The sequence below is a fragment of the Oryctolagus cuniculus genome, chromosome 17 (assembly GCF_964237555.1).
Source record: "Oryctolagus cuniculus chromosome 17, mOryCun1.1, whole genome shotgun sequence".
Lineage (NCBI taxonomy): Eukaryota > Metazoa > Chordata > Mammalia > Lagomorpha > Leporidae > Oryctolagus > Oryctolagus cuniculus.
In genome coordinates, this window is record NC_091448.1 from 45197086 (window position 1) to 45222592 (window position 25507).

Here is a 25507-nt window from a genome sequence, read left to right on the forward strand (position 1 = left end):
ACATTCTACCCTCCCTCCTGCCCACATTCCCACCCTTCTTCCCCCTCCCTCTCCCATCTCCACTCTTAATCTTTACAAAGAAATATTTTTAGTTTACTTTATACTGATAAGATCAACTCTAAACTAAGTAAAGAGTTCAACAAACAGTATGAAGATAAAACACTTCCTCAACAGTAGGGACAGCAGCTGTAAATAATCATACAATTTCAAAATGTTAATTTCACTCCAATACATTACATTTTAGGTACTCTATTAGTTACCACAGAGCAAGGAAAACATGTAATATCTATCTTTTGGGGGCTGGCTCATTTCACTAAGTATAACGGTTTCTAGTTGCATGCATTTTGCTGCATAAGACACAATTTCAATTTTTTTAACCACTGAGTAGTATTCCATAGTACCATAATTTCTTTATCAAGTAATCAGTTGATGGACATCTGAGTTGATTTCCTAACGTAGCTATTGCAAATTGAGCTACAATGAACATGAGGGTACAGACAGCTCTTTCATATGCTGGTTTCATTTTGTTTGGGTAAATTCCCAGGAATGGGATTGCTGGGTCATATGATGATCTATTTTCAGCTTTCCAAGGTATCTCCATACTGTCTTCCACAGTGACTGCACTAGTTTATGTTCCCACCAACAGTGGGACATCCTTGTCAGCATTCACTGTTTGTTGTATGAGAGCCATTCTTACTGGGTTGAGGTGAAGCCGCATTGTGGTTTTCATTTGCATTTCCCTGATGGCTAGTGATCCTGAGAACTTTTTTCATGTGTCTGCTGGGCATTTGATTTTCCTCCTTTGAAAAATGTCTGTTCAAGTCCTTTGCCCATTTCTTAACTGGATTGTTTGTTTCGCTGTTGTTGAGTTTCTTGAGCTCTTTATAGATTCTGGATATTAATCCTTTATCAGTTTCATAGTTTTACAGATATGTTCTCCCATTCTGTCAGTTGTCACTTTGCTGAGTGTTTCTTTTGCAGTGCAGAAGCTTCTCAGCTTGATGTAATCTTATTTGTCAATTTTGGATTTCAGTGCCTGGGTTTCTGGGGTCCTTTTCCAAGAAGTCTTTGAATATGCCAATGTATTGCAGGGTTTCCCCAATGTTCTCTAATAACTTTATGGCATCAGGTCATAGATTTAGGTCCTTGATCCATTTTGAGTGGCTTTTTATGTAAGGTATAAGGTAGGGGTATTGTATATTTGTGTAGATGGAGATCCAGGAATCCCAGCACCATTTGCTGAAGAGAATGTCCTTGCTCCAGGGATTGATTGTAGCTCCTTTGTCAAAATATGCTAGTTGTAGATGTGTGGATTGATTACTGGAGTTTCCATTCTGTTCCACTGGTCTACAAGTCTGTTTTCTTGCTAGTACCAGGCTGTTTTGATTACAACTGCCTTGTATTATGCATCGTAATTTGGTATTGTGATGCCTCTGGCTTTGTTTTTGATGTATAAGATTGCTTTAGCTGTTCGGGGTCCCTTGTGTTTCCAAGTGAATTTTACAATGTTTTCTCTAGATCTGAGAAGAATGTTGTTGGTATTCTGATTGGGATCGCATTGAATCTGAACTGATTTCAGTAGTATGGACATCTTGATAATATTAATTCTTCTAATCCATGAACATGAAAGACTTTTCCATTTTTTGTGTCTTCTTCTATTCCTTTCTAAAGTGTTTTGTAATTTTAATCAAAGAGATCTCTGACTTCTTTGGTTAAATTTATTCCAAGGTATGCAATTTTTTTGGTAGCTATTGTGAACGTAATTGATCTTAGAAGTTCTTTCTCAGACATAGCACTGTCTGAGAAAGTCTCCTAACCTCTCCGGAGCTTTTATTATCTATAAAATTAGAGGAAAAAATAAAACTGCCTCAAAAGAAGCATAACTGTTTGAATCAAATATTAGATCAACTGTGAAAGAACTTTTAAACTACACTGTGGTGTATGTATTTCTAGTTAAATCAATCATATTTCCTAAGAATAAAATCCTAATCTTGATGGATCTAATGTACAAACAGAAGGAAGTATTATTCTAGAAGTTCTCACATGAAGTAAGTAAGCATATACATAGTCCTAATTCCTGCCAGAGGAGGATGGAACAGAACAGGTACAGTTTTACAGGAAGATAAAGCCTAGAAAGAGAAAACAGGTTCAGAAAGATACACACAAGGGAGTGGCAGTGCACTGATCAATTCCAGGTATATTTAATTCACATGCCAACATCAGAGCCAATTTTAAGAACTAAGGATCCATACAAGGTCTGGTGCTTCAGAGGTTCTATGATTTGGTTTAATGTTCTACGGTTCCTGTCTTGAAATTCTGATTTTTAAAATTTTTTTTATATTTTATTGTTTGAAATGCAGAATTAGAGAGAGAGAGAGAGAAAGAGAGAGAGAGAGAGAAATCCTCTATCTGCTGGTTCATTGCCCAAATGGCAGCAATGGCGGGGACTGGGCCAGGCGGAATCCAGGAGCCTGGAGCTTCTTCCGGGTCTTCCACATGGGTCCAGGAGCGAGAGCACTTGGGCCATCTTCTGCTGGCTTCCCAGGCACATTGTCAGGGAGCTAGATCAGAAGTGGAGCAGCTGGGTCTTGAACCAGTACCCACATGGAATGCTAGATCACAGGCAGAGGCTTAACCTGCTATGCCACAATGCCAGCTCCTGAAATTCTGATTTTTGAACAAGAGGCACTGTATTTTCATTTTGCACTGGACCCTGCAAATGATGTAGTTGTCCTGCTCCAAATCTCTTCACTAGAAGACGAGGACAATAGCTTACAAATTAAATGACTATACACAAGGATTACAGTCAACTTAAAATACAGTTACTAGGAGTGGGCATTTAGCCTAGCAGTTAAAATTCCCACATCCCACAATGGAGTACCTGGGTGTGATTCTTGGCTCTTGCTCCTGACTGGAGCTTCCTGCCAATGCAGACCCTGGGAAGGCAGCAGTGATGGCTCAAGTAACAGGTTTTGCCATTTATTTGAGTTCCAGGCTCCAGGTTCTGGCCTATGGCCCAGCTCTGGCTGTTGCAGGCATTTGGGGAGTAGAACAGCATAGATGAGCTCTCCGTCCTTTTCAGTCTTGAATGAATTATTGAATGAATGAACGAATGTTACTAAAAAGGAGGCTTTTAATTAGGCTGAAGATCTCATATTTGCAGTATCAGAATTCTGAAGTCAGCAAAAATACTTACAGTAAAGCCTATTTAGTTAGCATTGGTACTAGTAAGAAAGGTAAGTACTATTTGCCAGCCTTTCTTTTTCTTCCTTTTCTTTTTCACTTTTTTTCTCTATCACATCATAATAACAGACCAAAATGTAGTGTTAGTAAATGAAACACCTGAATCTAACTGACTTTCTGTTCTGAAACCCAAGGAAAGACCACAGGGACTTCAGCTTACCTCGTTTTTTATTGGAAACCTACCATTTCACAGGAAGCAAACCAACATTCCCTCAGAAACCACCTCTGGAGTGAAATCTCCAATACAATCCAATTCAGTTAATTTCTGCCCTTTAAAGACATTTTGTTTGTTTTCTGCTGCTGCTGACTGCAGAAACAGCTATCCGGCTTTTCTTTCACTAGAGTTGAAAGGCTAAAGCTGATGAACTGAACATTTCCTGGGCTGCAATTAAGTGTTTGATGCCTTTATGCTAGAAAGATGATTTGTCCCCCTAAACCCAGAATAACCCCACACTATCCATGTTGACCTTTTCTCTCCCTATCAGTGACCCCTGGTATCTGACAGTAGTTGGACAGGCCAACCACAGAGGTCCACTCTCCAGTGAACAAAGGCTTGCTATGTAAAAGAGATGAGCTGTGGCAGAGATACAATCTGAAGAGAAGGTGCTGAACTCCTCCTCTGTTCCAGCAGCATGTCCCGGACTGCTGCCACTACAAAAAGTGAAACTTCACCTGAAAGCGCTTCCTCTGCCCATGATTTAAATGCACACCTTCATTAAGAAAGCAGCTCAGTTTCAGAGGCAGGCAAGCGACGCTACTGAAGTCAGTATACTACTGTGGCCTGCACTTCCTTTCTCCTTCCCATCTTGCTTTTCGTTTTATTCTGTATTTGCCATAGGCCCCTATGGATACTGTTTAGATCTGCTGGTAACATTTGATTAAGAGTATTTAAGAAATGTTCACAGTCTTCTCCATTCTCTAATATTCACACAGCCTCAAAGATGGATATTTCTGTTTCAAGAATTTAAATGGGTTGTTCTCTAAAAAGTTACTAAGTCTACTGTTTCCCATAAATAATAACAGGAAACTGTATAGTCAGCAGCATTAACTAATAAATTTATTATCTTTTAAAATTTCAGAATCATTAGTGAGTAGTATAGGAAATATCAATAATGCATACTATTTCCTAAGCAGAGTGCAATGAAATGTTCAAGGTCTGAGTTAATTTGCTGCAGTACCATAAGCAAGTCTGGTTAACTACGACTGTCAATGTCTTAAAAACAGTGACGATTTTAGGACTGGTGTTGTGGCACAGCAGGTTAAACCATTGTCTGCAACATTGGCATCCCATATGGGAGTTGGTTTGAGTCCTGTCTACTCCACTTCTGATTCAGCTCCTTGCTAATGCACTCTGGAAAGCAGCAGCAGATGGCCTGAGTACTAGTGATCTTGCCACCCATGTGGGAAATCCAGATAGACTTCTTGGCTCCTGGCTTCAGTCTGGCCCAGCCTTGGTCACTGTAGCCACTGGGGAGTAAATTAGCACATGGAAGATCTCTCTGTCATTCTCTAACTCTGCCTTTCAAATAAATAAATTTTTAAAAAAATTACTAAGGGGGTAGGTAGGAGTGTAGACTGGCACAACTGGGTAATAAATTAACAATGTGTATCAAAAGTCATAGAAAAAAATGCATACCCTTTGGCCTAGTGATCTGGGACAGTTCTTTCAGAGAACTAAAAAAAGCAATAAATATGGAACAATCCTATTTTTTAAAAAGTATACACATACATGGAAAAAGCTTGGATGATATTAGCAGTAAATGCATCTAAGACAAGTTCATTTTTAAGCTGAGTGGCTGGAAAAGAATGAAGACATCATCAACTTTACTATGTATAAAGGTAGATAGTTTTTTTTTTGAACATTTATTTATTTATTAGAAAGAGTTACACAGAGAGAGGAGAGGCAGAGAAAGAGGGAGAGAAAGAGAGGTCTTCAATCCGCTCGTTCACTCCCCAAATGGCTGTAAGATCCGAAGCCAGGAGCCAGGAGCTTCTTCCAGGTCTCCCACGCGGGTGCAGGGGCCCAAGAACTTGGGCCATCTTCTCCTGCTTTCCCAGGCCATAGCAGAGAGCTGGATCGGAAGTGGAACAGCCAGTACTTGAACCGGCACCCATATGGGATGCCAGCGCTTCAGGACAGGGTGTTAACCTGCTGCGCCACAGTGCCAGCCCCTACCATTAGTTTTTAATGTTCAATATAAATAGCAAGTCTGCATTCTTCAATTTTTGCTTACTTTTGAAAAAGAAATTACACTGTGGTTAATTTGGTTAGAATCACTAGCAAAAATAAGTACATTGTTTCTCTTACCTAGTCTCAGTTTGCTGTTTCTCTCAGCAGGGGACAGGTATTCAAGCACAATCACTGACAGTAATTGAAGTGATTCTTCTTTTACTCAGAATCATTAAACTATCATTTGGGCTTAGTGTAACATGAATGGATGGTACGTATATGGTTCTCGATCTTTATTAAATGATGTAAAGTCATGGAATTGTTTTGTTTTAAAGACTTATTTATGTATATATTTGAGAGGCAGAGTTAGAGAGAGAGAGATGGACAGACAGACAGACAAAGAGGTCTTCCATCAGCTGGTTCACTCCCCAGACGGCCTTAATGGCCGGAGCTGGGCCCTCATCCGAAGACAGGAGGCAAGAACGTCTTCCCGGTCTCCCATGTGGGCCTAAGCATTTGGACCATCTTCCACTGCCTTCCCAGACCATTAGCAGGGAGTTGGATCAGAAGAGAAGCAGCTGGGACACGAATGCGCCATAGGCAGGGGCTTAACCTACTATGCCAAGCACTGGCCCCAAGAGGATTTTTAACTGTGTAAAAGACCCTCATATCCACAATGATGGTTTCCATGAGTATTTGACTTAGAAGCTTAGAGTGTATATTGCTTATATAGGATACTAAATAATGAGCCATTAATTGGCAGGTAAATCATCAAACTGGTAACTAAACCAGCAAGAACAAGGAAAGGCCGGCGCCACGGCTCAACAGGCTAATCCTCCGCCTTGCAGCGCTGGCACACCGGGTTCTAGTCCCGGTCGGGGACCAGATTCTGTCCCGGTTGCCCCTCTTCCAGGCCAGCTCTCTGCTGTGGCCCGGGAGTGCAGTGGAGGATGGCCCAAGTGCTTGGGCCCTGCACCCCATGGGAGACCAGGAGAAGCACCTGGCTCCTGGCTTTGGATCAGCGCAGTGCGCCGACCGCAGCACGCTGGCTGCGGCGGCCATTGGAGGGTGAACCAACGGCAAAGGAAGACCTTTCTCTCTGTCTCTCTCTCTCACTATCCACTCTGCCTGTCAAATAAATAAATAAATAAATAAATAAATAAAAAAAAAAGAACGAGGAAAAATAGCAGTCAGCACACTCGTCCCCTTACAGCTCACTTTACTGTAAATGTTTTTTGAAGATTTATTTATTTATTTGAAAAGCAGAGTAACAGAGAGATAGGGGGAGAGACATAGGGGAAGAAAGAGAGAGAGAGAGAGAGAGAGAATAAATCTTCCATCTTCTGCTTTATTCTCCATATAGCCACCAATAGCCAGGTCTGGGCAAGGTGGAATTCAGGAGCCAGGAACTCTATCCTGGTCTCCCACGTGGGTGACAAGGGAACAAATACTTGGGCCATCTTTTGCTGCTTTCCCAGGTATATAAGCAGGAAGCTTGATAGAAGACGAGCAGCTGGTACTGAAACCAGCACTCAGATATAGGATGTCTGTGTAGCAAGTGCTGGCTTAACACACTGTGCCACAAGGCCGGCCCCTTGTAAATATTATAATCCCTTTGTGCCATGGGAACCATCTTGCCTACCACATGCTACTGATGTAACAGTATTTGAGCTAAGCACCTGGAGGAAGCAGAGAAAAGAGGTTTTGCACTTTGGATTACTTGAATGTGTTTAAAAAAAAAAAAAAGCCATTTACAGACAGTTCAGTGATTTCTGTGCTTATGCTGCCTGTGGGGATTTCTCCAAGTCACTGGTACTGATTCAATAACAGCCTTGCAAAATTGGCAGCCTTCCTGAATAAGCTACGTAAAGCCTGCAACAGCTAGTTCCTGTGCTGTGTACCCTCAGTGGATACTCGATAAAACTCTGCCCATTCCATATACCTAAACTGCCCAAAGCAATTTTCTAAAGAACATTATCTGTCTATACAATCCTTTCAGGATTCTTCTTCTGACAAATGATTAATGGCAGTCATTCAATGAAAATGATCTATTTGTGACACAGCCATATTATCTGTCACAATAGTCTTTTTTTCTTACCACACAAGTATCCCTTACTAGTGTTTATATAAACCAAGACTGTGAAAAGGGCCAGAAATAAAGGTCTAAGTTCTACTTCAGATTCTGCTTCCATAAAGACTTTTCCTAATTGGCTCATTTACAAAGATACATTTCTGTGCTCTGAATTCCTAAAGCACCAACCACCCCACTCATCTATTATGCAGTATTCACTAAAGTGTGCTCTTATTTATCATCCTTATGTTGACATGTCTTCTCTCAACATCCTGAGCAACCTGACTCTAGGAACCATGTTTTGCACAGTTTTTTTTCCTAAATTTTTATTTATTTGAAAGGCAGAGAGAGAGAGAAGAGAGAGAGAATCTTCACCCACTGTTTCACTCCCCAAATGCCCACCACAGCTGGAGCTGGGTCAGGCTGAATCCAGGAGCCTGGAACTCAGCTTGGATCTCCCCTGTGAGGGGCAGGGATCCAAGTACTTAGCCATCACCTGCTGTCTTCCAGGGTGCACATTAGCAGAAAGCTGGATTGGAAGTGGATCCCAGACTTTAACCCAGGGACTCCAATATGGGATGCAGGTGTTCAAAGCAGTGACTTAAAGGCTGCACCAAACATCTGTCCCAGTATGTCTCTTTTTCCCTATTCTTTAGCCAGAATAGGTAATAATGTAAATGATAGTTTTAACCATCAGTTGAGGTTGCCACTCTAGTTCTTTCTTTTATAATATGACTCATGTCAGAAGAGTAAAAATACTAGCTACAATTTACTAAGTGATTACTAATCTTAGTATTTAACAAGTATTACAATGAATCCTCATGGGGAATATACATTCCATTTTATTGATGAAGAAAGGAAGGTTTAGGGTGATTATAAAAACTGGTGAAACTCTGACAAGAACTCAAGTCTATTTCATTCCAAACACCATAATGTTAATATCAGGCACAAGTAGTTACTCCAAATATCTACTCAAGAGACCTTTTAAGAGTTTTTAGAGCCTGGGGCATCCCATTCGGGAACTCCAGTTTGAGTCCTGGCTGGTGGCTTCTGATCCAGCTCCTTGCTAATGCACGTGGGAAAGCAGTGGAAGATGGCCCACGTCCTTGGACCCCTGTACCCTCCTGGATGGAGTTCCTGGCTTCAGCCTAGCCCAGCAATGACCACTGTGGCCATTTGGAGAGTGAACCAAAAGACAGAAGACCTCTTCTCTCTCTGTCATTCTGCCTTTCAAATAAATCATTTTTTTTTTAAAAGAGAATATTTAGGAAGGGGACATTTTAATAACTAAGTGTGAGATTTTACTGGGGGAGGGATGAGCACCACAGAAGGGGGCTAGATGGAATGACGTATACCAAATCTGGTCAAAGGGAATTCAGAGGTCCATTTTCACTCATTGTTTTATTCCATTAATTTCAAGCATGTGTTACATTCATACCCTGCCCCCAACCAAAAACTTTTCAGACGAAAGCTTTCCAACAAAAATAAAGATGACATGATAGGAAATTTAAATTTAGATGTTCATGGGAACCAGGCATATTAACATTAGAGGAGGGGTGGTGCTGTGGCACAGCAGATAAAGCTGCTGCCTTCAGTGCTGGCATCCCACATGGGCACCGGTTCAAATCCCCACTGCTCCACTTCCAATCCAGCTCTTTGCTACGGCCTGGGAAAGCAGAAGATGGCCCAAATGCTTGGGCCCTTCACCCATGTGGGAGACCCAGAAGAAGCTCTGGTTCCTGGCTTCAGATCAGTGCTGCTCTGACCATTGTGGACATCCTGCAGGGTAAACCAGCAGATGGAAGACCTCTCTCTCTCTCTCTCTCTCTGTAACTCTTTGAAATAAATATATAAACCTTAAAAAAAAAAAAATCAGGGGCCACTTAGTAATTAAAATGGATATGGGAGAAATGAGGGTTCTGAAGAAATGGCAGCTGTCTTAACCCTTTAAGTCACAAGTTTTCCACCCTGAATATTTTGACTATATAATTCTTACTTCAAAGTTACCAATGAATGTTCTTCTTATTGCTCAATTTAAGTTTTTATAGGTATCATGTATACAGGAGGATGGCACACAATGGGTTAAGAGTTTTCTGTTAAAGTGATACTTATTTAAAATTAGTGAAGTCAAGTCAGAAGTACTCCCATTCACATTAGTTCTCACGGAGATCTCACTTTATTTTTATTTTTTGACAGGCAGAGTTTGACAGTGAGAGAGAGAGAGAGAGAGAGAGAGAGAGAGAGAGAGAGAGAGAAGGTCTTCCTTTTTCCGTTGGTTCACCCCACAAGTGGCTGCTATGGTTGGTGCCTTGTGGCCGGTGCGCTGCACCGATCCGAAGCCAGGAGCCAGGTGCTTCCTCCTGGTCTCCCATGTGGGTGCAGGGCCCAAGGTGCTGCCTTCAGTGCTGGGCCATCCTCCACTGCCTTCCTGGGCCACAGCAGAGAGCTGGACTGGAAGAGGGGCAACCAGGACAGAATCTGGCGCCCTGACTGGGACTAGAACCTGGGGTGCCGGCGCCGCAGGCGGAGGACTAGCCTAGTGAGCCACAGCGCTGGCCAAGATCCACTCACTTTTTTACATAAAATCAGAGACTAGCAGAGAGGAGATTCATAGATGATGCCGGTGGGGCTGTGAAAGATGATTCAAGTGTTTCCTGAGGTGCCAACAGATAAAGCCATCTTCAGTTACCACAGAAGACAATCAGTTTCAAATACACAATTAGAACACTCAGGCTTGAAATATCTTGTATTAGATAAGGAACAGCTACACGAATCAAGTATAAATATTAAGTACAGATGATAAAAGTAACAATCAGAACTGAATTTTTATTGTTTTTATGAATTTTATCATTTGATCTCCACAGTCCCTTCAAATGAGGCAGATAATATCTCCAAATAAACAAAAACAACAATTGGGATCATTTAGCTCATTCCCCAGTATAAAATAATTTTCTTCTACACCTGGCAACTTAAACAGTTCCAATTAAAAAAAAAAAGTCCTGAGTTTCATGTTGAGACACAAAGACCTATAGCTTTTCTCTTATCAGACACAATTAATGCCAAATCCCTTAGATTACTAAAAGTAGGGTCACACCCCTCTAAAAACAGATTAATGCAGAAAACAAAAGTTGCTAAATCCACAAAACATGCAAAAAAGGAAGTGAACCTAAACTTGCCCTCTGGTGTACAACACTAGCAATCTATTTATAAACTGGCAACATCCTTTCCAAATCACAGGAACACCTAAAAAGGCCTTAATGTTCTTAGCACATTTCTTCCAGTTAAACCCATTAACAGTGACAGCAGCATCCTGCATCATTCAACAACGCAAAGCTAATTCTACACATATGTGAAAGTTGTTAGGATTTTTTAAAAATTATTTCTTTTTGGAAATTCAGAAACTATGATAAATTTCAGAAATTGACAGTTCAACAAATGGTAACTAAGACGACTCAACATTTCCTGCAAAGACCGGTAAAGAGATGTGAGCAAGATCTGTAGAAGTTTGTGCCCCTCTAACAGATCTTGAAAACAGAGACTGATGACAAAGCTGGAGCTGGATACTTGGTGTAGTCTGGAGAAACTGCGCAATTTCAGGAATAACTACAGGTGAGCACTCAAGAACAGTAACCTGTGGGAGAACCCCGCTCTTGCTATCAAAAAGCAATCTTGAACACACCTCACCATTCCTGTTCATCTTCATTTTACAGATTTACTCTTCAGTTAAGTTGGTTAAACATGATTCCAAGAAGGCCAAAGTTGAGAGCTCTTCCACTTGCTCTCGGTACCGGGCCAATCAAACAAGCTCAGGCAATAACAAAGTTATTGCAAATAATAAAAACAAACACAAATGTACCTTTATACTCTGACGGTGGATCATTAACCTGTTCTTTGTATCTTAACATCCAGAAGATAAACTAGATGTAAACTAAACCGATTACTCTTTTTAAAAACATTCCACTTTTCGGACCCAGCATTGTAGCATAGTGACTAAAGCTGCCACCAGTGCATCCCATATGGCTGCCTGTTTGTGTGCTGGCTCTCCATTCCAATCCAGCTCCCTGCTAATGGCCTGGGAAAGCAGTGAAGAAGGCCCAAGTGTCTGGGTCCCCATCACCCATGTGGGAGATCCGGATGAAGCTTCTGGCTCCTGGCGTAGGCCTGGCCCAGTACTAGCCACTGTGGCCAACTGGAGAGTGAACGTGCAAATGGAAGATCTCTCTTTCACTCTCTAATTCTGACTTTCAAGATAAATAAATATATATTTTAAAAAATTCCACTTTTTAAGACTATATTTTTGGGGCCAGCGCTGTGGTGTAGCGGGTAAGGCCCGTCTGCAGTGCCGGCATCCCCTATGGGTGCCGGTTCAGGTTCTGGCTGCTCCACTTCCAATCCAGTGTCTCCACTATGGTCTAGGACAGCAGTAGAGGATGGCCCAAGTCCTTGGGCACCTGCACCCATGTGGGAGACTCGGAGGAAGCTCTTTGCTCCTGGTTTCGAATCGGAGCAGCTCTGGCCGAAGTATTAGTTTCTTTTCCCACCAAAGACAGAAAAAAGCCTATAAATCAGAAATGAATGCCTGGTTTCAATCGCTTAATTATCAATTATTCTGTGTTGCATTTCTATAGAAGATCTACATTTTAAAAAAGCACATTAATGATTGAGAAAAGAGAAAGTAAAAATTTTAAAGAAAAAAAACTCGTTTCATTATAATACTTGGAAATTCCTTGGTTTCAGACTTTAAAATACAGATAATCCTGATAAAGAACTGTTACAGAGTACAGAGAAAAGAAAAAAAAAAAAAAGGAAGGCTACCTAAATAGTTCCACAAAGTGGACATAAGCTGGACTCAAACAGTACCAAAGATCCAATAAATATCTGAATCCTTAAATATTAAACATTAGTAAGCCAAATCCAGCAATATATTAAATGAATAATGCAAACAAGGTGTAGCTCAATTATGTAAAGATAATTCAACTTTAGCAACTCAGAATTTCATGTTGTCAGTAAAGGGGAAAATATTATCCCAAGAAATGTCAAAAAAGTATTCAATAAAATTCAATAACTAAAAATTTTTACAAATTACCAATAGTGAGCCCTCAACTTGTCATTCACAGAACTATAGCATGCAATATACTTAGTGACAAAACATAAGCATTCCTTTTACCAAAGAAAACAGGACAAGCCCATCAGCACTGCACTATTTGATGTTACATTACAGATCCTAGCCAAAATAATGAATTATACATACTCAAAGAGACAAAACCCACTTTCAGTTGATAGATTATCCACTAAGAAGAAAAGTCAAGAAAATCAATTGAAAATCTGTTAGGTATTAAAACCACGTAAGAGTTCAGCAAGGTGGTCTGATACAAAAGTCAGTTTCACCACACACCTGTAGTGACAAATTAGAAAACATCTGGGGAAAGTGGAGTAGTACATTCACAAGAGCAACAAGCACTTTACAGAACTCACATAAATACACCTGCTAAGAAATTTGTGCTACTCCATGAGGAAAACTGTAAAATTTAAATGAAGATCATTTAAAAACTAGTGACTAATTAGCACGCATACCAACCACATTCCTCATTGTGAAGGGTCACTTTGTAAAGCTATTAATTCCCTCCGAAATTAACTCAGTTAAACTTCAACTAAAATCCCAATAAGATTTTTTTCAAAGTAGAAACTTACAACCTGATCCTAAGACCTACCTGGAAAATAAAATAAACAATAGCTAAGACATTTTAAAAAAAGCAATTAAGTAAGCCTTGCCATATCAAAATATCCACTAAATCTGTAATGAAAAAAAAAAAAAACAGTAAGTATGACAGTATGGACAGAAAAACAAGAAGAAAGAAGCAGACCCCAAACATCTACAAGATAGGAATTTAATATATATGTGGGAATACAAATTAGTGAAGGAAGAATGGATTAAATAAATGTTATTGGAATAACTGACTACATATATGGAAGAAAGTTTAGATTCCTACCCCATATTACAAATAAAAATAAATTTCAGATGGTTTAAAGAGTTAAATGTTTACAAATGTAAAGATAAGTGAAGAAATAAATGATACTTTTATAACCCTGGGATGGGTAGAAGGGTTTTCTAAAGTAAGATACAAATACCAACTTGAAGAAAAAAAACACATGCCAATGGAAAAATGGTCAGAAGGAAAACACGTAATTCACAGAGGAAAAATGAAAAAGACCAATAAAAAAGGTGCTAAACCTCTACAGTAAAAAGGAAATCATAAAGAAAAGTATTTAAAAGCAGGGGTGGAGGCAGACTACCTGTGTGTGCAACCTGGCTGAATGATTGTAACTTACTTAACTTCTCTGTGTCTCTCATCTATAACTGAGGATAATATTTAACTCTTAAAGTGTAAAGAAGAGAAAGAGAGATAATGCTAGTAGTACTCAAAACAGAGTCTGGCAGAGAGTAAGAGCTCAGTAAAAAAAGTAACTGCTATTTAATGTTGTTATTATTAATACTTCTGTGACTGGTAAAATAGGGAAACATGCACTCTTTTTTTTTTTTTAAAACACTTAATGTGTGTGTTTCCCTATTTTATCAGCCACAGAAGTATTAATAATAAAAACATTAAACTGTATATATACACACACACACAGGTAAAGCTGCTTCTTTACTTGCTGTGCCATAGTAAAAGAAAAGCCCAGAAAGACAGACTCTTAAGACATATGGTAAAAGACATATGGTAAAAAGTTGGCAAAGTCTTCAAAAGGCAATTTGGCAGCATGTATCAAATTTTTAAAATAGACATACCATTATGTATGCTATATATAGATACACATACATACCATATATACATACCATTATATATATACATATATATACATACCATTATGTATGGTATGTATAGACCTAGAAATTTCACTGTGAAGAATTTATCTAAAGAAATGTTTACATGTGTACACAAAGATGTATATATCAGGACTTTGAGTGCAGTCCTGTAAGAGCTCTGGATTCAGAAACAGGAAATGCTGGTTCTAGCTGCAGTTCTACCAGTAACAAGCCATGTAGTCCTGTGCAAATAATTCCATCATTTTGATTTCTCCAGTTTATTACTCTACAAAACACAGATGATGAGTTGCTCAATCTGCCTTGGAGGAACATTTTAAGGTTGTGGATCCCAAGTGTGGTCCCTAAACTAGCATCATCAGCATGATCTGAGAACATAACAGAAATGCAAATTCGACAGTCACACTCAGATCTACAGAATCAGAAATCCAGGAGGTATGTGTGGTGTGGGCAGCAATTTGCGTTTTTAATAAGCCCTTCAGGGGATTTTGATACAAATTTAAGTCTGGAAATAAGCATGTGAAATCACTTGGATAACTATAGATTGGAACTAAAAAAGCACTAGTACTATTACTACGGTGGTCGACGCTGTGGCACAGTGGGTTAATGTCCTGGCCTGAAACGCTAGCATCCCATATGGTTGCCAGTTCAAGACCTGGCTACTCCACTTCCGATCTAGCTCTCTCTTTTGGCCTGGAAAAGCAGTAGAAGATGGTCCAAGTCCTCAGGCCCCTGCACCCGCGTGGGAGACCCGGAAGAGGCTCCTGGCTCCTGGCTCTGGATCGGCGCAGTTTCAGCTGTTGTGGCCAATTGGAGAGTGAATGAACCATCGGATGGAAGACATTTCTCTCTCTCTCTCTCTCTCTCTACCTCTCCTCTCTCTGTAACTCTGACTTTCAAATAAATAAATAAATCTTTAAAAAAATGTTTCTATGTTTCAATTTTATGAAAAGGTGCATTTTGAGTAAGTATCTCACTATGTTTCTTTTTGAGGGTGAGTTTTAGAAAGTACTGATGTGAAGCTAGGAAGTCCAACTCACATGAAAACAAGTAAATAAATATTTTAGGTTAAGAATAAAAAGCTTAAGGTAAACTAATTAACAAATTTGGTAGTATCTCAAGCATCTAAATTGTAAGTTTTTTTTTTGTTTTGTTTTTTTGAGAAGCAAAGAGAAAGAGAAAGCATTTCCATATTTGAGTTCACTCCCCAAATGCCCGCAAGTAGGTAGGGGAGCTAGGCACTCAATCCAGGTCTCTCAAATGGCTAGAAGGAATTCAATAACTTGAGCTATCACCACTTCCTCAGAGGGTCTGCATTAGCAGGAAGTAAGAGTCAGGAGCCAGAGTCGGGAATTGAACCTAAGCACTTTGATGTGAGATATGGGCATCTTAACCACTAGGCTAAAGGTCTGCCTCCCAAGAACTTCATTAAGAAGTTTTCATAATGGCAACTTTTTAATGGCAGTTTTGCCAGGATTTTATTTAAAAATTTCTGATCGGCCAGTGCAGCAGCTCAATAGGCTAATCCTCCACCTAGCGGCGCCGGCACACCGGGTTCTAGTCCCGGTCAGGGAGCCGGATTCTTTCCTGGTTGCCCCTCTTCCAGGCCAGCTCTCTGCTGTGGCCCGGGAGTGCAGTGGAGGATGGCCCAAGTCCTTGGGCCCTGCACCCCATGGGAGACCAGGAGAAGCACCTGGCTCCTGCCTTCGGATCAGTGCGGTGTGCCGGCCGCAGCGAGCCAGCCGTGGCGGCCACTGGAGGGTGAATCAACAGCAAAAGGAAAACCTTTCTCTCTGTCTTTCTCTCTCACTATCCACTCTGCCTGTCCAAAAAAAAAAAAAAAAAAATTTCTGATCCTTCTCTGAACTTTTTAGGACATGGCCATTTATTTCTCAATAAGCATTTGTTGTTACTGCTTTTAAAAATTTATTTATTTGAAAGACAGGGGGACAGAGATCAAGAGAGAGAGTCTTCCATCTACTGATTCACACTCCAAATGGTTACAACAGCCCAAGCCAGGAGCCAGTAACTACATCCAGGTCTCCTATGTGAGTTAGCAGGAAGCAACTACTTGTGCCATCATCTGCAGCTTTCCAGGTATATTAGCATGAAGCTGGATTAGAAGCTCTAAGTAGCCAAGACTGGAACCAGGCATTTCAATACGGGAAGCAGGCCTCCCAAGCTGTGGGTTAACCCACTGCACTAAAACTCTTGCTCCTCAGATTTTTGCTTTATTAAAAAGTATGTAAAGGGGTTGGTGTTATGGTGCAGCAGGATAAGGTGCCACTTTTTTTTTTTTTTTTTAAAGATTTATTTGAAAGTCACAGTTACACAGAGAGAAGAGAGGCAGAGAGAGAAAGAGAGAGAGAGAGGTCTTCCATCCACTGGTTCACTCCTCAATTGGCCACTACAGCCAGGGCTGCACCGATCTGAAGCCAGGAGTTTCTTCCGGGTCTCCCACATGGGTGCAGGGGCCCAAAGACTTGGGCCATCTTCCACTGCTCTCTCAGGCCACAGCAGAGAGCTGGATTGGAAGTGGAGCAACCAGGTCTTGAACCGACACCCATATGGGATGCTGGCGCTTCAAGCCAGGGTGTTAACCCGCTGCACCACAGCACCCGCCCAAGGTGCCACTTTCAATTCCAGTATCTCATATTAGAGGGCCAGTTTGAATCTAGCTGCTCTGCTTCCAATCCAGCTCCCTGGTAATGTGCCTGGGAAAGCAGTGGAAGATCGCCCAACTGCCTGGACTCCTGCAACCAACACAGGAGACTTGGATGGAGTTACAGGCTTCTGGGTTCAGCCTGGCCCAGTCCTGGATGATTCGGCCATTTGGGGAGTAAACCAACGGATGGAAGCGTGGGTGCACGTGTACTCTAACTGTGCCTTTGAAATAAATAGGTCTTTAATAAAATCATGTCATAATTGGTGAATTTTTTTTAACCACAGCAAAGGAAACTTTAGTCCAATAATGGTTACATAAGTAAAACACAGTAATACTTCAGCTAACCTATAATTTCACCTATATTTACCACAGTTCAGAGATCAGAAAGAGCCTGTGAAATTGCCAAGAAAGGTGTCCAAAGGCCATATGCTATAGCAAAGATGACACACCTTTTTTTCCGCCAAGGGCCATTTGGATGTTTATATTATTTGTGGGCCATACAAAAGTACCAACTTAAATTAGCCTGATGCAGATTTAGTAAATTTTTAGTCCCCTGTGGTTGCCTTAGAGGACCAAACCAAATGATTCTGTGGGTCTTACAGGGCCAGTGGGCCAGACATTCCCTACCCCTGCAAATGATATAAATTTCCCATTAGGAGAGCTAATACCTCTGTCCTATTTAATCTTTGATACAACTCCCATAGGATTTGTTACTTGGTTTCTAAACTCATGCAAATTGGAATCAGCAAGTAAGCAAGGGGAAAACACTCTTGTGAGCAGGTCTTCAGCAGTGCTAAGAGTATTCACATGTCGAGGTATCCTTCCTCCAAATTTGCACCTTTTTTTTTTTTTAAGTCAGTGCTCACTTAAAACTCTCAATCTGAATCTTTTAAGTTGTTCCTGCTAGTTATTACTATTTATATATTTGGTACCACATGGAAATGCTCATATCAGTCGAGGCTTACAGTATCAGATCTTAGAAATAATATTTCCTGGTGCTGGTGCTGTGGCATAGCAGATTAAGGCACCAACATCCCATACAGGTATCAGCTGGAGTCTCAGTTGTTCCATTTCTGATGCAGCTCCCTGCTAATGGGTCTGGGAAAGCAGCAGAGGATGGCCCAGGTGTGTGGGCCCCTACACTTAGGTTAGAGACTCAGAAGAAGCTCCTAGCTCCTAGTTTCAGCCTGGCACAGCCCCAATCATTTCAGTTATTTGGGGAGTGAATCAACAGATGGAAGATCTCTTTCTCTCTTTTTCTGTCTCTGTCTCCTCCTCTCTCTATATAACTGCCATTCAAATAGATAAATAAATCTTTTTTTCTTAAAAAATGTTTTCTTTTAGGAAATCAGTCCTTTGCCTTTCCTGAGATCACATTACTTGGAAAATCTGGTTTTCAAACATATATTTATCTACCCAATATTTTCATATGAAGCCAATTCATAGACCTTGAGGTGACCATGGACCCCAAATTAAGAAGGTCTGAAGTAAGTGCCAACAATGGGCATATTTAAGTTCATAAAACATAGGATTTTATGGGGCCAGCAGTGTGGCATAGTGGGTAAAGCCACTGCAGTGCTGGCATCCCATATGGGCACCAGTTCGAGTCCCAGCTGCTCTACTTCCGATCCAGGTCTCTTCTATGATCTGGAAAAGCAGTAGAAGATGGCCCAAGTCCTTGGACCCTTGCACATGTGTGTGGGACCCCGAAGAAGTTCCTGGTTCCTGGCTTTGGATAGGCATAGCTCTGGCTATTGCAGCCACCTGGGGAGGGACCAGTGGACGGAAGATCTCCCTCTGCCTCTGCTTCTCTGTAACTGTGCCTTTCGAATAAATAAATAAACCTTTCTTAAAAAATTAAGATTTTAATCAGAGTTATCTCTAATGATTTAATGATCAGTTGAGCAATACTTTAAATGCTAATAAAAGTTTTCAAGCAATATTAATAACTACTCTTCAGAAGAAAAAATTATTGCAAGTCTTTTTTAAGAAAAAAGTAGCAAAAGAGACAAAAATAAGAAATATTCTGCAAGTTCTTTTAAGTTTGTCCATCTTAGCAATACAACTCAGTACAGTAAATACATTTTCACCAATTTAAAGATGTCAGTAAAGTTAATTCCCAATTGCTAAGTCTCAAAAGCTACATCATTTTTATAGTGGTTATGTGCTCTGATCTAGGAAACAGATCTGGATTCTATGGACAGTTTTGTCATCTACTAGGTACAAGGCCTTGAGCAATTACTTAATTTCTCTAAGCCTTAGCTTTATTATCTGTACACAGAACAAATTAGTTCACAGGGCTGCTGTGAGGATTAGATGAGATGTATTAAACTGTGTTAGCACAGTGACAAGAGGTTGATAAATGGCAGCTGTTACTGTTTCATTTTGAACACAAATTTCCCACACAACCTATAGTAACTGTCATTCTACTTTCTGCCTCTGAGTACCTAGAATGGAATCATACAGTATTTGTCATTTTATGACTGGCTTATTTCATTTAGAATAATGTCTTCACTGTTCATCCGTATTGTAGCCATGTGTCAAAATTTCCTTCTTTTTAAGGCTGAATAATATTCCATTATTTGTACACAACACATTTTGAAGTACTGTTAACACTGTTCGCTGGAGATTAGTTTTCTTTTCCACTTCATTCCTCTCTCCCGTCTGCACCCGCCTCAACATCCCTCCCCCTCCCCGGCGGGGGTGGGGGGGGAGCCTTTTAAAAGTAAAATGGAAGTAATTTGTATAGAATCCTGTAGAATCACAGTACAAGGCAGTCAAAACTTTTTCACCTTTCTTGTCTTTTTTTTTTTTCTTTTTTTAGGAATTAGAACATGAATCAACACAAAAGAAAAAAGCTGAAACTCAAGCTTAATTCGATTGGGAGGACAGGAGAGCAAACCATTAATTAAAACAATAAATTAGGTGTAAGATTACAGATAAACCACATGCTATTCTCTGGACCTTTAATAAGGGATAATGGAAAGTTTCAGCTGTTGGACATTAAAGAAGTTCAAGGGTTGATCTGGGAGAGAGACAGAAGCTCTGCCTAAGTGCTGGGAGTCTAAGAAAACCTCAGCAGATGACTGCTCCGAAAACACGGGCGTGAGGCTAGTACACTACCGCGGATGGCCCGCTGCTATCTCAGGCAACCTTAAACCACTCCACTGGTTCGGGCACACAGCTTGAAGAGGCGGGGTTCCTCTCTGAGCTTTGTAACTGTGAGGTGAGATCAACCACAAGCTGACGAATAGCTACACCACTATGGAAGGGAGAGACAATCCTAGAGGTTTCAGACACAGGGACGATTTAAAGGTGTGTCTGAATCTTGCACTGCAGTGGAGGAAGGTGTGTGTGCATGCCGGCTTATGTGTGAGCACGTATTACCAGGCAGAGATAAAGGCAAACAGCCCAGCTACCCAAGTCTAGCTCTCTGAAAAAACTTCAGCGAGGAATGGACCGCTTTTCTTTGTGTGAGCGGCTCCCAACAGAAACTTAGGGTCAGGCACAAATTTCCTTAGACCAAAAAAAAAAAAAAAAAAACACACACACAAAAAAAAAACAAAAAAAAAAAAACCAAAAAACAAACAAACAAACAAAAAAACCCAAAGAAAGAGCAGCAGGAGCCACAGGGCGTCCCTCGGGTTTCCGGCCGGCTGGCCCAACTCCACCGACCACCTTTCCCCCGGGGCTCCAGAGCCCCATGGCTCCGCTGTCACCCGGTCACCACACACTTCCGCAGGGCAACGCCGCTTTCCGAGTCCCTCAAAGTTGACCAGAAATTCTCCCAAGGGATCCTGTGCCGACTCCCACCCCTTCTGCCTCCACCCGACAGCCCACCCCCACCCCGGTCGCCACCGAGGCTGCACTTTCGGCCTCGCCGGCTGGGTCCGCTCCCCAGGATGCTGGGGAGCGCGGCTGCGGAAAAGCAAACTTTCCGGGCGTTCGCGGAGGCTCGAGGGCGCCGAGCGGACTCACATCTGGTTGATGGCGTTCTGCGAGATGACCGCGTTGGCAGAGAAGTAAGGGATCATTTCGGGGCCACCGAGGCTACAGGTGCAGGCGGGGGGCGCCTTCCGCTCACGGACCAAAGTGCTCAGGGTCATCGGGTCGGCTCAAAGCGCACAGCTCCGCATGCTGGCCTCCGCCCGGCTCCGGCACCAAGCGCTCACCGCGACTCCGCGACTCCGCCGGGCCGGACGCGCGGGCTCCCGGCGGCCGACTTGGGCCCGCCGCGTCGCGCGGAGGGAGCCGCCGAAGCCCAGCGCTGGGCTGTGCAGTCTGAGCTGCCGAGCGCCGCCAACAGCCCGCCCCCACCCGCGTCCGGGGCGGGGCGCCGAGGCGGGGGCGGGGCGGGGCGCGGGGCGGGGTGCTGAGGCGGGGGCGGGGCGGGGGGCGGGGGGCGGGGGTCGGTCCTACAGGCATCCCGCCCCGGGAGAGCGCGGCGCCGGTCTGGGCCGGTAGGGAACGGGGCAGCCCAAGACACCCTTGCTTTGGTGAAGGAATGAAGTGAGCAGGAGGTGGGCGAAACAGGCTGATTGCTCAAAGGAGAGATGTTTCAACTGAAAAGTTCTGCCTCTTAACAGGCTCTATACATTGTGCCTCAAACCCCATTTAAAAGGCTGTACATTCACAAATGCAACAAATATTTATCAGGGGCTTCCTCTATTCTGCAGTAATTTAGGGATTAGCTAGCTTTTTTTTTTTTTAAGCAGTTGGAGATATGATGGGGGTATAAACTATTTACATCATCGATAACATCTTCCAACCCTTGTAAATCAGTTTATAGCGGCTTTCCTAGCCATCCTCCAAACCTCTTATATGCAGTCATATATGCACAGCTGCATATATGAATTACTTCCCGAGACTTAAAAGCCCAATACCTGTATCAATCAAATTGGAATCTCTCAAGGATGGGATCTAGACTTCAGTATTTTTTTTTTTTTTTTTTTGAAAGCCAGAGCAACAGAGAAGGAGAGTCAGCGAGAAAGAGAAGAAAGAGATCTGCTGGTTCATTCCAAAAATGGCAGCAACAGCCAGGTCTGGGCCAGGCACAAACCAGAAGTCAGGAACAACACACTGGTCTCCCATGTGAGTGGCAGGGACCCACACACATGTGCCATCCTCCCCACAGTCCCAGGGACAGCGGAAATTTGGGATGAGAAGTGAAGCAGCGGGGCCTCAAATGGCATTGGGGTATGGGATGCCAGTGTTGCAAGCAGCAGCTTAACTTACTGTACCACAACACGAGCCCTTTTTTTAAATTTTTTAATTTTTTTAAATTTTTGACAGGCAGAGTGGACAGTGAGAGAGAGAGAGACAGAGAGAAAGGTCTTCCTTCCGTTGTTTCACACCCCAGTGGCCGCTGCGGCCAGCGCACTGCGCCAATCTGAAGCCAGGAGCCAGGTGCTTCTTCCTGGTCTCCCATGTGGGTGCAGGGCCCAAGGACCTGGGCCATCCTCTACTGCACTCCCTGGCCACAGCAGAGCTGGACTGGAAGAGGGGCAACTGGGACAGAATCTGGCACTCCGACCGGGACTAGAACCCGGTGTGCTTGCACCGCAGGCGGAGGATTAGCCTAGTGAGCCGCGGCACCGGCCCACCAGCCTTTTCAAGTGTCCCCAGGTAATTTCAACAGGCTGCCATGGTTGAGAATGCAGAGTAGAGATTATATCCTCAATTTACAGTTGTAGAAATATTAAGGTCTAGGTAGAATGCCTCGTTTGTAAATTATGTCATTCAAAGACCCAGGTTTTGACTCCTGATCTAGAGATGTAACCACCAACTTGTATTCTTTCATCTTTCACTGACTTAATCTCTTACTATATTCCTTCCAACTCACTGAACAGTGCCTTTCACCTGACCAGGCACCAGCTCTTGGTGAAAAAGATAATCTTTGGGGCTGGTGCTGTGACACAGTGGGTTAACGCCCTGGCCTGAAGCGCTGGCATCCCATATAGGCCCCGGTTTGAGACCTGGCTGCTCTACTTCTGATCCAGCTCTCTGCTGTGGCCTGGGAAAGCAGTCGAAGATGCACCCATGTGGGAGACCCAGAAGAAGCTCCTGGTTTCGGATCAGTGCAGCTCCAGCCGTTGCGGCCAACTGGGAGTGAACCATTGGATGGAAGACCTCTCTCTCTCTCTCTCTCTCTATCTCTCCTCTCTCTGTGTAACTCTTTCAAATAAATAAATAAATTTTAAAAAAAGAAAAGGATTTTTTTTTTGCATGCTATGTAGTGGCGTACAAAAGGGCTGTCAGGATGCAGGCACTCAATAAAAATCAGCTCCTTTATCTCTTGTCCTTCCAGTCTCATGATGCCAGAGCAAATATTTTCAGCCATCAGTATTTTTAGCATTTCTGACTACTTGTCTAAAATATTTATCAATGGATCTTCCTTAAGAATTCTAGAGCCAGAAATTAATATGCATAATTTTTGAAAAGGATTTCATTAGCCAGTCAGAAGAGAAAACAGACTAAAATTAAGAAGTCACTTTAAGACTCAATATGCTAGAATCAGGAAGAAATAAGTATTCTAAGTAAATTTCCAGATTCTTTCCTTGTTGAGAACTTTGGCAATCTTCAAAGTACTACTAATGAAATAATCAATTCAAACAATAAATTCTGTACCTAAAACCAGAACCACTTTTTTTTTTTTTTTTTAAATCAATTGATCCTTCCATAAAACTTAAAGCTGTTGCCAAGGCACTGAAGAACTTGAAATATTGCAAATTCATGCCAGAAAGAGGTATCTAAGTTTCCTAGAGATCTGATAATGGGAAGGAACTAGTTGGCAAATGAAGAGTTAATGGAAGGATTGGATCTAGGAGTTCATCATCTTCATCCATCTCTAGAAGGAAAATGTTTGAAAGATTTATTCAGGCTGTGTCAGCAAATGGCAGGGGAAGAAAAAAATCTGCTGATACACCCCAAAATAAATTGCTTAAAATATCTGGTAAACTTGCCAGTTTGGAACTTCTTCCAGGCTGTAATTTATTACAGACTCCTGCTGTGATTAAAAAAAAAAAAGAGAGAGAGAGAGAGAGACACTTCAACACAGCACTGTTAAGGTGAGTCCAGTTCCTTTCAAGACACAGAAGAGATGGGATTTTATTGAAGTCAACATTAAATGATGCAGTTTAGGAAAGATGATGGCGTGGTAACCATCTGTATCTGTTTGAAACAGAAGTCAACAGGAAATGTATCTTAGTAGTATCGCTTGCGTTTATGATACTAGAGGTAAAGATTTCCTGAGTATGTACACTTGCTTTTTATAAATAAGTGGGCCACAAGTAGGCATCTCATAATGGAGTCCTGGCTACTCTGCTTCAGATCCAGCTTCCTGCTAACAAAGCTGGAGAAGCAGCAGAAGATGGGCCAAGTACTTGGTCCCTGGCCATGTGGGCAACCAGGATGCAGTTCCTAGCTTCTGCCTAACACAGACCCTACTGTTGGCAGCTATTCTGGGGAGTGAACCAGGGGATGGAAGATTTTCTCTCTCTCTCTCTCTCTCTCTGCCTTTCAAATAAAATAAATAAGTCCCTATAGTGATATCCCAAAAATGTTTTTGGTTTTTTGGTTTCCCTTCAGAAGACCTCTGTCAGTGCTCATTCAGCTAAGGAAACTACATAAACACCCCCATCCAGACCATTTCAAAAGCTTTACAAAGTCAAATTCTTGCTTTCAACTGTAATAAAGTAAATTATGAAAGTGCTAGAACATGCCCTTGATTTTTTTAAGGAAAAAATTAAATCATCATTGCAAAGTTTTAAAAAAATAGTTCTTTCTTCTGTTTTTTTTGAAAGGTAGAGTTATAGAGAGGCAGAGGCAGAGAGAGAGAGAGAGAGAGAGTGAAAGAGAGAGAGAGAGAGAGAAAGGTCTTCCATCCACTGGTTTACTTCCCAAATGGCCATAACAGCTGGAGTAGGGCCAATCCAAAGCCAGGAGCCTGGAGCTTCCTCTGGGTCTCCCATGTGGGTGCAGGGGCCCAGGCACTTGAGTGATCTTCCACTGCTTTCCCAGGCCATAGCAAGAGAACTGGACCGGAAGTGGAGCAGCCAGAACTTGAACCGGTGCCCACAGGGGATAGCAGCACTGCAGGTGGCGGCTTTACCCACTATGCCACAGCACCAGCCCCCTCCTGTCTGTTTTAAAAGTTGAACAAATTCCTCTTTTCAGTCTGCAGTGTCAAAATGTCAATCAATTTAGTTTCAGCTCGATTTAATCCTTTACTGTCCATTGTCAGGAAACAAGGTTCTAGGGGACAGCTCTCTGTATTGAAGCATCAAGGAATTAAAAAATTATTCCAAATTAGATTGAGCAGCATGAGATAAATTAAGCTAGTTTTCTACTCCACATGAAATCAGAAGGGGCTTTCTCTTAAAAAAAAAATTGCAAAAAGGCCCTCAAGAAAAACTGCTGCATTTCTTTATATTCTCACTTGAGTTGGAAGATTTGAAATGTCATTTGCTGATTATTTCAAGACTCAGATAATGAAGAGTCTAAAATGTTGGCTCTTAACAACATTAGTTATGATCA

At 42.0% G+C, this 25507-nt stretch overlaps 1 protein-coding gene across 6 annotated transcripts in view; it reads right to left on the reverse strand.

Annotated features, from left to right (window-relative positions):
• SSH2 (slingshot protein phosphatase 2) overlaps positions 1-25507 on the reverse strand; it is a 280902-nt gene that overhangs the window by 111535 nt on the left and 143860 nt on the right. For 2 of the 6 annotated variants that reach the window (XM_051824584.2, XM_008270961.4), the window contains exon 1: positions 20951-21268. The exons of the other annotated variants lie outside the window; for them this stretch is intronic. In XM_051824584.2, the coding sequence (XP_051680544.2) occupies positions 20951-21078 (128 nt within the window). In that variant the 5' untranslated portion in view covers positions 21079-21268. Of the gene's footprint in view, positions 1-20950; positions 21269-25507 lie in introns of those variants that run through there. 6 annotated transcript variants of the gene reach the window in all.